Source organism: Amblyomma americanum, chromosome 7 (assembly GCF_052857255.1).
Source record: "Amblyomma americanum isolate KBUSLIRL-KWMA chromosome 7, ASM5285725v1, whole genome shotgun sequence".
NCBI lineage: Eukaryota > Metazoa > Arthropoda > Arachnida > Ixodida > Ixodidae > Amblyomma > Amblyomma americanum.
The window spans coordinates 54,933,052-54,948,238 of NC_135503.1; the positions used below are offsets into that span (position 1 = coordinate 54,933,052).

At 50.4% G+C, this 15,187-nt stretch overlaps 1 protein-coding gene across 4 annotated transcripts in view; it reads left to right on the plus strand.

The window, feature by feature from the left end:
• The window catches only part of LOC144099137 (uncharacterized), a 65,205-nt gene extending 57,769 nt beyond the window's left edge, over nucleotides 1-7,436 (plus strand). For 3 of the 4 annotated variants that reach the window (XR_013307316.1, XR_013307319.1, XM_077632237.1), the window contains exon 3: nucleotides 3,243-4,035. Coding sequence is in view for 2 of the 4 variants with exons in the window: in XM_077632237.1 (XP_077488363.1) it covers nucleotides 3,243-3,292 (50 nt within the window). In the remaining 2 variants the exon portion in view is untranslated. Of the gene's footprint in view, nucleotides 1-3,242 lie in introns of all 4 variants that reach the window. The other variant, XM_077632235.1, reaches the window with a different exon arrangement.
• Nucleotides 7,437-15,187: the final 7,751 nt, after the last annotated feature.

Sequence of the window (15,187 nt, forward strand, 5' to 3'; positions counted from 1 at the left end):
ACTGCGCTATCTGCGCGTGCTAGCCTGCGTTGTGTTTGATGTGCAGAGCTCCTCGGGCTCCTCTTTTGCCACCACAGCTCGCTCTTGTGGTCCCCTTCCGCACTTGCTTGCCCACTTCCGCTGCTGTCCCCCCCCCCGCTGCTCATGCATCTCCTCCTCGTATTGGGCTGACTTTCATCTTAAGCCCCTGGTCCACAGGTGCACTCATGGTCTTGCTCTTCTTGCCTTTCCCTCTTTTGTTGCCATCATAAGACCCTTCCCATCACTTTGCTTTTTATCCTGTTCTCCACAGCGCAGTGACCATTTCGTCGCACAGAGATTTCTTCACACACTGTGTCCCCACTTTCCTCCCGTCATCAACAAGGATCACTCTCTTCTTGCCGAATTGTCCGGGAGACTCCTGATAATTGTCCCCGACTTTGTTCAGAATTGCTTGTTATGTGGCTGAAGCCACCGGGACTGCAGCTGCTACAGCCACCGGCAAAATTTTTTGCAGAATTTGTTCCGTTATGACAAGCTGCCGGCTTACACGTTTCCGACCAACTCTTCACAAGGAGGCAAGGCCGAAAGTTCGGTTTTTGAATTGAACTAGTTTCTGTCACATTTCCTCACAATCTTTGGGATGCGTTGAGAGAAAGTGAAAGGCAGGTGGAAAGGGTTTGAATTCGAAAGCTGGTGGGTGCCCCAAAACTGTCAGCATCTTAATATTAGATAAAAGGAACAATGCAGTGTAAAGATGAGCACTGCAAGCCCATTTTTGAGCCCCATTCATTTCGGGAATGACTAATTGTATTTCTTTGTCGTGCAAGTTAGAATGTGGAGTGAAGACTGCAGTGCTCATGGGCAGCCCACATTATTTGAAAGAACCCTTGCAAATATGCATAATTCAGAAATGGTCGGTTGTTACACCAACCTCTGAATTTTGGCAATGAATTTTGCCGACCAATTATTTTTAGATGCTTGCTGCCATTTCTACCTTGCACAACGTGCCGCTGGGGCATAACTTAATGCTCCAAAACTGGCTGGTGAACAGCTGCCACTTAAAAATACCTTCAGAAAACCTGTTGCAGAAATTTGAAGCGAACGAAGATTTATATGGCAAAGTGACTCTTAAATGTAGACCAGTACAACCCCCGGCCTCATGCACTGTTTCACGCCTCCCCGCCCCCTCCCGTTATCTCCAGAATTTTGGCGTTAGTAGCTTGGCTGGTTATGGAAGTAGACAGAAGGGTGGCCAAAGATGGCCTCTCCGAGCGAAAACATCAGTAGATGAGCTAGCGCTCAATGATCCAATCATTTAGCAGACTTGGCAACTATTTTCTTTGCTATTTCTTGTATGACGCAGCATTCCTCCCTCCTCAGACTCATTACTGACTAACCTCCGTGGGTCAACTGCTATAGTGAAATAAAAAATGGTAGGATTTCAATGTATTTGAACAGAGTAGACGTGCGAAAGCATATGTTTACCCCGATTAACTCGTGTTGCTTTGCTGGGTTGGCACGTGTGGCAATATTAGACTCGGGTTAAGATCTGATCAAAGTTAAGCTCATCTGATCTATTTGTGCCACTGATGAAAGTTGATGAAGATGATGTGCAACGCACAGCGCGAGAGTGTGTTGCAGTTTAACACAAGGTGATCGGCTGCGGTGATACCATAGTGCACTGGCCAGCTAAGCTGATCTCTTCACGCTGCCACGGGTTCAAATCCCAGTCGCAGCATTATTTTATTATTTATTTCGCACAACAAACTTAACGTGCCATCGCTGTTGCTGGGCAACAGCTCAAGATTGTAAGATCGGTTGTCAATATTTATGGTCGGGGTTGGTGAGCGTATGGGTGCTTTCGCACTAAAACTACGTGCTGAAGGGAGTAAATCTTGTTCAATTGTGTTGGCCACATATATGCTCATCATTTGTACATATAGAATGCAGAATCTTCCTAGAGATTGTGGTAAAAAGAATTAAACTATTTTCTCACAACAGTTTGGGAAGTACCCGTAACACACTGTAATAGAGGGCCTGCATGCTAATTTTAGTCTGTTCATGATGATGATGATAGTGCATCTTTATGGTCCAAGGGCATCCGCTGCCAAAGCGCGCAATGGCACAAGGTATTTTTCGTTTTGCTCAAGGTGGGGTCAAAGACCCCATTTCCCAAGCATTTCACCCTGATTAAGCCGAGCACTAGGCCAAGGGAAGCTTGTACCAATTGTATCACTGGTGGGTACCCGGTAAAGCATTCTCATGTTTTACTGAAATGTGGGCCAAAATGAGCCAGTGACTGCATTCTTACTAGCTGAATTCTGGCTGCTCAGCCTGTGAAATTGGTAGCCTGAAAATTAGTGGGAAGACTACAGACAAAGGCTGCATTTGATATTCAAATGTCGCTGCAAGGATGACTTGAGTCCATAGATGTGCTGTGTAAATTTAGTGAAGTTCTAGTCCTTTGAACAGCATTTGCAAACCTGAACTGCTGAGCCTATCATCATTTAAAACTGACTGCTTAACGTGGGTACTGCTTTACTGTGCACAAACATAAGTATGCGAGCCTGATGACTGGTGTCCCAGCTGGGCTCATATTCCAGCATCACTTCATTGATGGACTTGAAGCAGTTGTGCCCAGTTGCAGAAGTGTATTAGAGCAATCTGTGTACCCTTTGGTATGAAAAGCCCAAAGTTGTAGTTTCATAAACTACTCTGAAACAGAAAGCACAATCCATAAAAAAGTGAGATACATATCCTGATATCATTATAAATGCATCTGGAGATATATTTGTGGTCAATAGCAAGAGATTATGTTCAGGTTGCTGCTTTTGAATGTAGCTGCTGTACAGTTGCTTATGCTGCTCTTTGTTCAAGCTACTTTGGCACAGTGAGCAATTTTGGAACTGGAGTGCCTTAGATTCAACTACTCTAGCCCTATTTTCAGTGTGGGGTCATACAGCAAGAATGGCCGAATCAAGGACTTTTCAGTGGCAATGAGTGCATTCGTATCTTTAGTTATCCGTCATTTTGCATGTGATTGGTGTGATGGCCATTTTTGCTCTTTTAGCTGATCTGCAAGTGTATGAAGGTTCAGTCATTCGGGTGATTGTAGTTAAATAATATATGGGCCCAGGATTGTAAATTGAATGTCTTTATACCGGAGCAAAAAGGCGTTCTTTTTCAGTCTTTTTTATTGGGCACACTGTGATCTTGAGAATTCTTGTCTAATTGACTTTTTGTACTTGTTATTCTTCCAGGCTGTACCTGCTGTTGGTGTCCAAAATGGGTGACCCATATACAGAAGTGACATGGGGTCACTACTACCATATTGGAGGTGGATCATTTATTCATTCATACCAGTATCCACCACCTGCATCATTTATCCCTGTGGCCTTTCAGCCAGGTTTTTATGGCGGTCATGTATCACAAGTTAGCTATGGCTATTATCAGCCAGGCTGGTATCAGGCTTTTCCAGGACCCTCAGAACTTGAAAAGAATCCAGGAACATCTGTCACCATCAACAAAGACTGCTCTGAGCAAGAACCTTCTGCTTTTGCCTCTGAGAGTCATGACCCAACGCCTATGGATATTTCGCCGAATGTAAGTCCTGTAAAGCAGCCAAGCCAGCCTTTGGCGAGATGTGGAACTGCCAGATCCTTTCAGCCAAACAAGTATAAATGCACAAAGTCGACCTGCACGCCAACAGAAAACGTTCTGCCATGTTCTACTTCTAGAACAGCAACTTCATGTATAAGGAAGACAGAGAATACAGCAAAGATTCAGTGCTCTGATCTTTCACCAACTGCGCTGTCGATGCTTGTGCTGGAAAAGTGCAGTGCTTGCTTGAGTAGGACGCTGGTACAGGCAAAAGGAACAAGTAGTGTCAAACTGAAACCCTGCACCTGTGTACAAAGACCTCAAGAATGTGAACTAAAACCTCAAGAAGGTGAAAGTATAAAACGAAAGTCTCCAAAGACAAGTGCACAAGCAGCAGTTATGTCAGAGTGTCACAACAAATTTGTTCACATAAAAAATTCCAGAGAGACTAATGTCGCCATCTCCACGGAACCTGTGGGGTCTCGTGTAGTAGGATCTGTTTCCAATCTGTCTCGACATGCGGTGCCCCATATTCTGCAGTCTGTTGCCAGTCACCCTCTACATGTAGAACATTGTGTTTCGGGATCTGGTGCCAGTCGATCGCGACATGTGGAGCCTTGTGTTTCGGGATCCGGTGCCAGTCGATCGCGACGTGTGGAGCCTTGTGTTTCGGGATCCGGTGCCAGTCGATCTCGACGTGTGGAGCCTTGTGTTTCGGGATCTGGTGCTGCTCAATCCCGACGTGTGGAGCCTTGTGTTTCGGGATCTGGTGCCGCTCAATCCCGACATGTGGAACCCTGTGTTTCGGGATCTGATGCCAGTCGATCCCGACATGTGGAGCCCCGTGTTTCGGGATCCGGTGCCAGTCGATCCCGACATGTGGAGCCCCGTGTTTCGGGATCCGGTGCCAGTCGATCTCAACATGTGGAGCCCTGTGTTTCGGGATCTGATGCCAGTCGATTCCGACATGTGGAGCCCTGTGTTTCGGGATCTGGTGCCGGTCGATCCCGACATGTGGAGCCCTGTGTTTCGGGACCTGGTGCCAGTCGATCCCGACATGTGGAGCCCAGTGTTTTGGGATCTGATGCCAGTCGATCTCGACGTGTGGAGCCCATCATGACAAAGCCATCCTTTGACCAACACTTGCGTGAAGGTGACGGAGCAACAAACACAGCCGTAATACCACGGAGACGAGCGATAGTCCGTCGCATAAATGGAGTAGCAAGAATATTTGCTGTCTCTGCTAGGTCTCCTTTAAAGCAAAAGACTGAATATACCCTTATAGGGAAAGCAACAGTCCAACCAGTTGGCAGCCCAATGAGCCACCCCATGGAAAAAGTAATACCTATTCCTGAAAAATCTTCAAAGCACGAGTTTGAAAGCAAGAGTTGCACACAAGACATCAAGAAGGACAAGCAGTTTGGCAGACCTATTGGTCATCGTAAGAGCGTCAAGGCACATAGGGATTCTGGCAATGTGAGACTCGTGCCTGAGAAATTGGAGCGCCAACATGGGAGATCAGCCCGTAGGAAGCGGTACAGATGGAGGCAGAAACTGCGGAAGACTGATGGTCTCTCGCCTGCATCAGCAACTGAAGCGTGCACTGATGAGTTATCACCAGGTGCCCTTTGTTTGCAAGAAAAGTCAAACTCCGTTGATTTGACTAAAATTTGTGATGTTGGCTCAAAGGAACCTGTCCACAATAGGCTACACTCATCGAAGAAATGTAGTGTTTTGCAGTGTGTCCAAACTGCTAAGGCTGTGTCAAAAGCAACAATTTCCTGCTCTTTGTCTGTCAACAAAATCCCTGTTGTAAATGATGCAGATAGCACTAGACTTTCATGCGAAGGGCAGCCTCAAACCAGTGATGTCTTGTGCTCAGAAAAGCCTGTCATCAGGGATAACATCAAAATAGTGTCTGGAATTTATGTACCAAGACAAGTTATCAATTTCACAGTTACAACTTGTACTGGCATAGAAGTGGATCCCATCCTGGGTGGCTGTGAGGAACATGGGGATGGTCCTTTTGAACTTCAGTCACAACTTGAAAAGCTTGATGAAGGCTGGATGTGGTCCTTTGACTGACACTAAAACATAACTTTTTCCAGAAAACGTCTGCCAGTGAATGCTTGAAGAATTAGCTCTTGTGTTATTCTTTAGGTGAGTAAAGCAAGTTACGGGGTTGCAGTGAACCCTGAATCAGGGTTAAAGCCACTGCAGTAGCTGTGACTGCATCAGTTGCCGCAAAGACCAACTCATGCAAGACCTAGGGATAGCAGGCAAAGGGTTTCTTCGGCATCTCACAAACTGATGACCTGTTTTGGCCACAGGCACAAGATTGGAGCGAAGACTTCATTTTATACTTGTGGTCAAGTTTCTGTGGCTCTGCAGCCAAGGCTAGCCAGAGGAGACTGGCCTTGGCTTCCTAAGGCTGGGGGACCAAAGCAAATGGGTCATTTTGTGCCAGAGTATAGTGCTGAAGATGACTGGGACAAGCAGAGTTCACATAAATGTATTGATTCCTCTCTTGCCATTAATAATTGAGTGACCCCACTGGTCGCCCCTTGCAATATAGGATTAAGGGAAAGAAATGGGTGGTCAAGTCAGAGTGGTTGAGCGCTAGAATGTTTTTGTGCAGTAACCGGTCGAAATATTGTCCCTCGCTCACTGGCTAGATGACTTGCTGCTGTGACGTAGCATGGTGACAGAGGCCCGTCCCCTTTGCTGCCTAACCTTGGCTGCAGAGCCACAGGAGGTTGACCACGAGTATAGCAGGTTCACGATCCCAGGTGGGTGCTTGCCAACCTCCTGCTCTGCCGTGTCTACTGTGGTCACCCTTGAACTCAAATGTTCTCACCTGGTCTCACGTGTAATTTTCCAATGTTCTACCGAGTAGGCAGACACGATTGATTGGAAGAAAATTGGTGACCAGATGCAGGTAAAATTGAGCCGAGAAACAAGCATAGATTAACTGAAGACTACAATAGAATTGCATGATGCAGTATGGGACATGACAGAGCTTTATATCCACAAGTATACAGAAACACTTGATGTATCATGCCCCTTGTATAAAAGACTCCTCTTGATAGCTAATGTATCTAAAGATGTAGGGCAAGCCATCATAGAAAGGTCATGGAAACACTTTAGGGACAACTGGCAAGTCTTCACGACGTACATCTCTCTACCACACAATGTCGTGATGTTTGGAAACTGGGCATAAAGAGGGCACTGTAAAAGCCAATTCAGACAGTGCTGACTCTTCACAACTCAGTCGTAATGTGAAGCTGAGCCTCGACTCTCTACTCAGCCTGGACTTGTGTGTTGATTTGTTATCCCTTACAGCAGATTACAATTTGAATCTGAGGGGCTCGCTTACGATTCAGATCATTGAGTTCGAGCCTTCCAGTCTTTACATCACACTACCCATGCATGGAACCCCAGTTGTCTAATGGTCTTTTTAGAAGTTGTTTCGAGAACCTTGGACATTGCTTGGTTTTTGTATTGCTGAACAATACAGATAGCCTTGGAGGATGACAGTGATAAGCCTTTCTATGAGGTTCTCCCAGACAACTGATGAGATGCTTGCAACAAATTATTTCTCAGTGCCTGCTTGACGAATGGAAATCTGTGTTGTGGGTAGCTCACTGAGGGCACCTAGAAAATGCATAACTTTTTCTCTGGTGTCTCGACAGTACTGGTTGAAACTGGCTGTGTTCTAAAAGACCGGCAACTCTTGAGTTGCACTGAGTTGCTTCTCGCGAAATAAATTCTCTGGCCTTTGGTGCAGATTTAAACATTCCGTTCTGCTCAGGTCAAAGCAGAGTTGCACCCATGGCCATAAGGTAAGCTTCAAAGGGCCTGAATCAATGAATGATCCGGAGACAAACCTCAGCTGGATGAAGCCAAAAAGTGTTTAGTTGCATTCCTGCCCACTGCATTGGCTCAGTAGTTATGGCATTCGGGTGCTGAGCACTTGGTTGTGGGATTGATTGCAGTCTATTTTGATCGAAGGTAAAGCAAGACACCCGTGTGTTGCGCAGAAGATTCAGGGCACAGTAGAAACTGTCCCGAAGCAATGCAAAGCAATCGAGAGAGACTGCCAAGACTCCCCAGCCAATAGAAGACGCACCATCATTTATGGACTTAAGCCTGTTAGCACCACCCTTGACATCGAGAACTTTGCCCTATCTAAGCTGGTCAATGCTGTAACGGGCCCTTGTCAACAGTGCCCGAGAGAAAGGCTGAGTGACCTGGACTGCGCTAGATAACCTTAGGCTGCTCCAGAAAAGTGACGTTCTCTACGTGCACACAAGGTCCGTTCTATTCGCCTGCACTACCTGCACCAGTTCTGTAAAGTTCCGCAGCGGTGCCACGAGCGTGCAGCGCCAGTTCCAGCAGTTCAAGTGCTGCTTGCTTCCAAAACGAATGGTCGAGTGCAGGCCTGGTCGTCTGCTAGCCTTGGCGTCGCCACCAAATTGCAGCCAGCAGCGTGGCGCCCAAATCAACGGCCGCCAACATCCCGAATCGCGTGAAGAATTTTCAAACAGCACATCACAGCGAAGTGTTGCCATGAATGTCTCGATGCAACCTTGCGGCAGCTAAGCGAAACGCACGTGTGTCCTTTTACTGAACACGACTGAGGTGCGCGCGCGCCGACTTGCATGCTAAGCGGTTGCAATAACGTGCATCATGCGCTGCATGCACGTGTTTACTTTTTAGTTAACATAACCGGCTTCGAGTACTAATATAACTATTAGTAGAAAGGATCGATAGACGCCGGTTACGGGTCCGTCGAGAGCACGATGGTCGAGAGATGCGAGGGCCGCCGTCCCCACCTCCGTCGTCGCCTTCTCGGGTGGCCACACGTTCCATGAGAGTCGGCGGGCCCGTGTGATGCACTGTTGTCATCGACGAGTGGAATAATTTGAGTATGTCCGCCGTTTATCGCAAAGCGCAAGCCATCGTCTGCTTCCATGGCGGCTACAGCTGCACCATTTCGGCGCCGACCATTGAGGAGGTGCACAGTTTTCCTGAACTAGACGTGCACAACGTCTGCACTTTTTTGAAACGAATGGCGTCGTGCAGACGGCGCCATCTTGCACTGCTGAAACGAATGGCGAAATGCAGCACCGCGGGAACCAGTTCACGAAGTGCAGACGAATCGAACGGACCTACAATCTGCGAGACTGGTGTAGCTCCAACAGATTTGATGCATACAGTAGCAGCCCCTTCACCCTATCCGAGCTGGTCACTGTTGGAACAGGTGTCAACAGTCCCCCAATAAAGACTGATCTGGGCCATGCTGTGTAACCTTGTGCCACTCCAGCTTCTCTTCTGGAGGCTGGAATAGCACCAATGGAGTTGAGGCACAGTAGCAACACCAGACTCCAAGCCTGGCATATACAACAGCCAGCCTCAAATAGCTTTGCGACGCTGTGTAAACTGAATGGTAGCTGCCCGTCTGACACTACCTAGAAGCCCAACTTCCAAGCCGGGTTTCGCCCTAACCTCGGAGTACAGGTCTACACCTATGGCGACGAATGTTCAATACCAGGTATACAGAAGCGGTGCAGCATCCTAGTTGCAGTGGATCTGAAGGGCCCTTATACTGACCCACAATACTTTCATTGACGCTTTCAAGGAGGCATACCCAGAGAGACTAGCCCATCATGCCCAGGTTGAAGGGGCGCTCTTGGCCTATGTTGACGTTAACACCTGATTTGAAGCACAGGAACACCGCAACGCCCCACCAAACCGTCGCTTACCTGTAAAACGGCCCTGGATGCATTTGAGGAAGACCTCGTCGCCACAGACATGCATGCATACTAGGGAGTGGCGATGGCAAAGTCGCAAGTGAAGCAGCATGGGAGGCAAGAAGCTGAAATGTCCGGAGGGCCCATATTTTGGAAATTCCGCAACTGAACGGAAGAGTCGGAATGGCTCCGCCTGCTCAGACACAAGTGGCAGCAACTCCTAGCTCGGCAGGGGGTCACAGACTAGTTCGGAGCTACAACACCGGAAGTAGCGCATACCTTGTTGAAAGCCATTCTGGTGTAGGGGCTGCATATTGTGCCATTTCCTTTGCCCTAGCCAAGATGCAGAGAACACAGCTCGGCCACTCACCTTCACACACAGGTGGAATTTTATCGCTACGCTGGCTTACACGCCCTGGAAGTGATTTTCATTAGTTGAGCCCAAAGAGTATGGTGTGCTCTCACCCACAAAAGCCAGCAGCTGCTCGTAGAACACGGACAGCAAATATTTGATGAGCTAAAGAGCGCATCCTCTCAACCTTCCCTGGGAAAATGAGCTTGCACCGCGATGACTCCTACCAAGGAAGATGGACAAGCAAAAGCACAAATAGCATGTGCTAGACACGTGAGGAGACGGTCCGGGCATCTGTGGAAGGCTCGTGTTGCCCCACCACCTCCACATCGGCGAGTGCAGCCTACTGCGAGAATACCAGTATGTATGTACCAAACTTGTGCTACACTAAGGACAGTAACCAGCCACATGAAATAGAGATTTATGCTGCCTGGAAGGGCACCTTACGGTGCGGAAAGTAATCTGACGATCAGGCACCAATGCACATAAAAGGCATGTGCATCTACGTGGACAGTACGGCAGTACTTTGGGACCTGAAGGCAACTGCCTAGGCACGACACCACGGAGCACCATATCAAAAGGCATGCGAGCACACGCTGAGGCCGGCATTCGGACAACGAGCAGGTGAGTTCAAGGTCATGGAAATAGGCTAGAGTGCAGAAAAATAGCGCAAACTAGACAAGACAGAAAATTAAGACTCCACAAGTGCTGAATGACAACACGAAAAGTAGTCTGTGCTTGTGCCTTTTCTATCTTGTGTGTTTAGTTTGCTGTTTTTCATCACGAATATCCACCAGCTTGCGAAAACTTCTGCTTAGAGTGCTGACGCGTCCTCGGAAACGACCCATCTTTATACTGACACCACCAGCTAATGCAAGCCGGCCATGCGCATGGTCATGAACGACGGGCATGCACAAATAGCTGGACCGATCGCCTACGAGCTCATGCACGTCACCGACTCCCAGGCAGTCTGCCGTGCGATGCATCCGGACTGTTCACTCCCCATGAGCAACGCATACTGAAGAATCTGCACACTCCCCATCTGGGCTCCAGGCCATGCGTACTTGGCAACTAGCGAGCGAATGGACTCGCTCGAGAACTTGCAGGCCGGGCACTAGGCGGTCACAGCTTAATAAGTCGTTACCGACAAAGCCACCCATATACTCGAATACTACACTCCAACAAAGAACGTTTCCTCAACCCCCAACCACTGTCCAGAGCAGATGGCACGGCGTGGTGCCTGCTCGACGAATTCATTCCAAACCTCCACCACAAGCACATCTTCCACTCACAATGCCCCTCGCTCTGGTCATCATGCAACAGAGCCTAATCCACTCTATATTACTCCACGTGGGAGTGTCCACCCTCTCCCGGCAACCACCAATACCCCACCCTACTACCTTACAGGAAGCTGCTTTAGCCTGAGCGATCAGCAACGGCTAATCGCGTGGGCCTGCAGGGTAGCGGAATCTATCGGAGCCCTGGGACTGAGGGCTCCCAGTCACCCTTCCTCAACATCAGTTTTTAACCACCAGCACCAGGTCATGCTGGTAGACTGTAACGAGCGGGCACGAGGTTAGCGAGCAAGTCATGACTCGGTCACCACTCCCAAACCATGAATTCGATTCCGAACCTTCTGCAGTACAATCCTGAAGGAGAGCGACGGCGCGTGAAGACGCTGAGGATTGACCCTGAGAGTGCGGGTTTTCAAGCATGAAATTCTTTGAGCTTCCGTTGGCGCCGTGGGGGACCTTGGCGCCAGAGCTGAGAACACGGGAGCCGAACGAAAACGAACATTGGCGAAACTTTCAGTTCACCCGCCCTTTGTGCCGACTTGCTGCGTTGCCGCCTGAGCAGTACATGCGTCAACAGCGTCTTCATGGTCCCGTGATGGTAAAAGCCAGCGCGAAGGACCGCAAGTTATGCCCCGCGGCTGGAGAGGCACACGCGCAGTCTTGGTGGCACATGGAGGCGAGGCGACAGCGTTGCGTAAGTTGGCGTCATTACATATCCGCACGCCGGTGACACATAACCAGCTCTGATCGCGCGGATCGCCATACACACAAAATAGCTGTGGCTTAACTGTGGCTAAGCCTGTATATACAAGCGAAAGCTTCGCGCGCTTAGCATTTGGACCCTCTCCAGTGAAGCAGCTCGCCGGGCGATATCCGCGGGGTGGTCAGACGCCGCTCTCCGACGACGGTTCAGACTCCCGCTCCCGTGCCTCGCTCATGCATGGCCAAGCTCGCACTGACTAGTCTAGCGCGGCGCTCCTTTTAACCAGGGGGAGGGGAGTCACGTTTTAGGCGGCAACCCAGCTGCAGAGAGCGCCAAGCCGGGGGCGGCGTTGCCAATGCTACGGCGCAGCTCCGGTCAAATAAAAGTCAAACTGCAACCCACAGCAAAATCGGCGCCACTAGGCCAGTAAAGCTTCCACTTTAAAAGCGGCAAAGAAAGCTGAGCTGAGCACTCGCTCGGGAAGAAAAGCTTAGAGTAGAAAAGCCGGTGATGTGGGACGTCCCAGACTCGAGTGCAACTTGGTATCTATGAGCTGTCCTAGAATAAGCGCCGCCTTTCCTGCAGTGCATTTCATTCTTACATGTGCTCTCGATGGCGAGATTTTGAATTTTTACACCAGCAGTGCAAGAGCCGGCTACGCCATAATAGATGTCATGTCACATTGTGGAAATAGCGACGCCATTGCAACGCCTACGCGAACCCGCTGTCACCGTCGCCAGTGCAGTGCTGCGCGTGTGGCATTAAAGGGATCCCGAATTTAAGGCTTTGCGATAGGAACTTGAGACAGTGATGTGTGGTAATGTGAGAGCATGGAGCCCCACTGTACCTTCATCTTCGTCGAAGCACGCGACGGGCCTGTGTCCGGCGATCTGTTCTGGGTGCAGACACATTCAGCCACGTTTACGCCCAACCAAGCGCAGCTGACGCCGCGCAGGCGTTCTGCACTGCCACGCCACGTGAGGTGTGACGTCATGCAGAAGCCAACCAATGCTCTTCCCGGACACCCCCTGCCACAGCAGGTTTCACACAGAAGAACACTGTCTGGTGGGGCTTCTCAGATCCATGCTGCTCTTCCATACACCACCTGCCGCTGCTGGCAAGTGGAGACTCCACAGGCGAACCTGGTCCGGTGACGTCTCGTCTCTCCGGCCAATAGGAGCTTTCCGATCTGGTGACGTCGCTGCCCGCCAGTGACCACGCAGGTCGCCGGGTTTTCGCTCCGAGGCCTCTATGCTATTACATAACACGAGGAGCTTCAGAACGCACAGGCACCGCCCCCTACAGTGACGTTCTTGAGGACTGGATTCGGTCCAAAAACACCATGATAAAGACCCTGAACTCACCTAGGAGTTTTCCATGCCAAGCCGCTATGGCGGGTCATACCTTGGCCCACCTCCGTTACCCCAATAAGTCCTTGAGCCAACCTGTGTAAAAAAATTCACATCTTTGTGCAGGTTAGAGGGCACCAAGGGGTCGAAATCAATCGGACCCCTTCATTTTCCACTGGAGCGGCTCAAGTGTACACCTTGAGCGATACATTTACTGTAGTTTCCTTAATTCATAACCCATTCACATGTAGTAGAGGAATGTTACAACTGTAGAAAATAAAGACGAAGCGCCGCCTTCGCCCAAGCTAGCGCGGTCGCGCAAGGGCTCGCGGCAGTTGCTTCCCATAAGCTCTTCGTGCCGAAACCCGCGCAATCGCCGTTTGGCCCAATGATCGACACCTATGGACCATCGCCGACGTCGCCGAGGGTTCATGCGCTCCCTCAAAGCTCTCCTGGAGAATATGGCCACACCGGCGCTCGACCTCCAGATGAACCTCGGCTTCGTCTTGGGGAAGCACCGCGAACTCACCGCCTTGGACAAACGTATCGCCGAGAGTGCTGTGGCCGAAGAGCTCGACGCTGAGATGGCATCTACGTTAAAATATGACCGCAAGGGTCATGGTTGTCCAGGCGCGTTCGTCTCGCCACCCAGCCTGTTGCCCTGACAGCCCCGTCACCGCCGAGCCTCGCTCTCTAGGCACCCCTTGTTCTCGTCAGGAGCTGCACGAAGGTTGTCCTCCGCCTACCCTCCAGCACCTCTACTACCCGGCTCCTCAACATCGGTACCCACAACACGTTTAAGGAGATGGCAGAAGCCACCCTAACAGCACAGCTGACTCGCCTGTCGAGTACCGCGGCAGGTCGCACTCTACTCTGTCAGCTAGGCATCACCCCGATCACCCATCCTACCGATGGGGTTCCCCTACATCCAGATCTACGCTCCCATCTCATCATCCTTCCAATGCCAAGAACATGCACCCCGAGCACGACTGATAACGCAGGGTAGCCCGCGCCAAATCCCTGCACAAGCTCTACGGCAACAGTTCCGAGGTAGCCTACGTGGACGCGGCAGCGTACTCGTCGGGCTCCCGCATGGTTCTCGCCGTCGCTGATAATCAGGCCCGACTGATCGTATCAGGATCCGTCACCACAGACCGATCGGAAATTGCAGAGGAAGCGGCCATTGCACTCGCGCTCATCTCCACCTCTGCCACCAAAATTTTCTCCGACTCAAAATCCGCCCTATTCAATTTCGCCAAAGGCCTGATATCCCGCACCGCGGCTCGGCTTTTAGGTTTCTGGCACCCTGCGCACCCCGTTACCCTTATCTGGACCCCCGCACATGCAGGCCTCCCGGGTAACGAGGAGGTCCGCTCCCTCGCCCGAGGTCTCATTTTCGTGGCCAGAGTTTGACCTCGTTCACCATCCCAGGTACGTCTGCTCACGTTCAAAGATATTCTTACCTACTACCGAGATATCCGGCGCATTTACGCATCGCCAGCTCCCTCCCTAACCTTAACCCAGGCCTCCCACTGGCGCAGACTACAGACCCGAACTGCTCCCTACCCTGTTCTCCACGCCCGCTACCCCAATCAAATTCTTGTAAGCTCTGCGGGAAACCGGGAGACTTCCTTCACGTCCTCCTCACTTGTCCTACCTTCCCGCATCCTCCATCCCCAACCATGGCGGAGTCATACTGGGAGACTGCTGGCCAGCTCCGCTGCTGCTGACCAGCGCCGGATAATTCCCGACGCCCTGAAGCGGATAGCCCTCCCAGGGCTGTCCTTTGCCCTGTAAGGGCAGCCCCCTAAGGGTTGCGTCATGCCATGTTAGGGGGTCTGCCCCCTCTGTATTTGGCAATAAATGTTTCCACAACCACCACCCCTTGTTCTGCCTGGGCCCCAGTCTGTTGTGCTGCCAAAGCTTCAGATCCCAATGTTCCTTGTGGACCACCAAGACTGGCAAGGATTTCGGAGCCATTACCAAGCAGCGATTCATAGCAATGTCACCCTGCCGAAGATAAAGAGATTCAAATATTAGCGGTCCTACCTGACCGGCAAGGCCAAGTCTGCAATATAAGGCATCCGGCTCTCTGATGGCAACTACGACTCTGCAGTGCAAATCCTGATCGATCGCTTCGGACGTCGCGACCT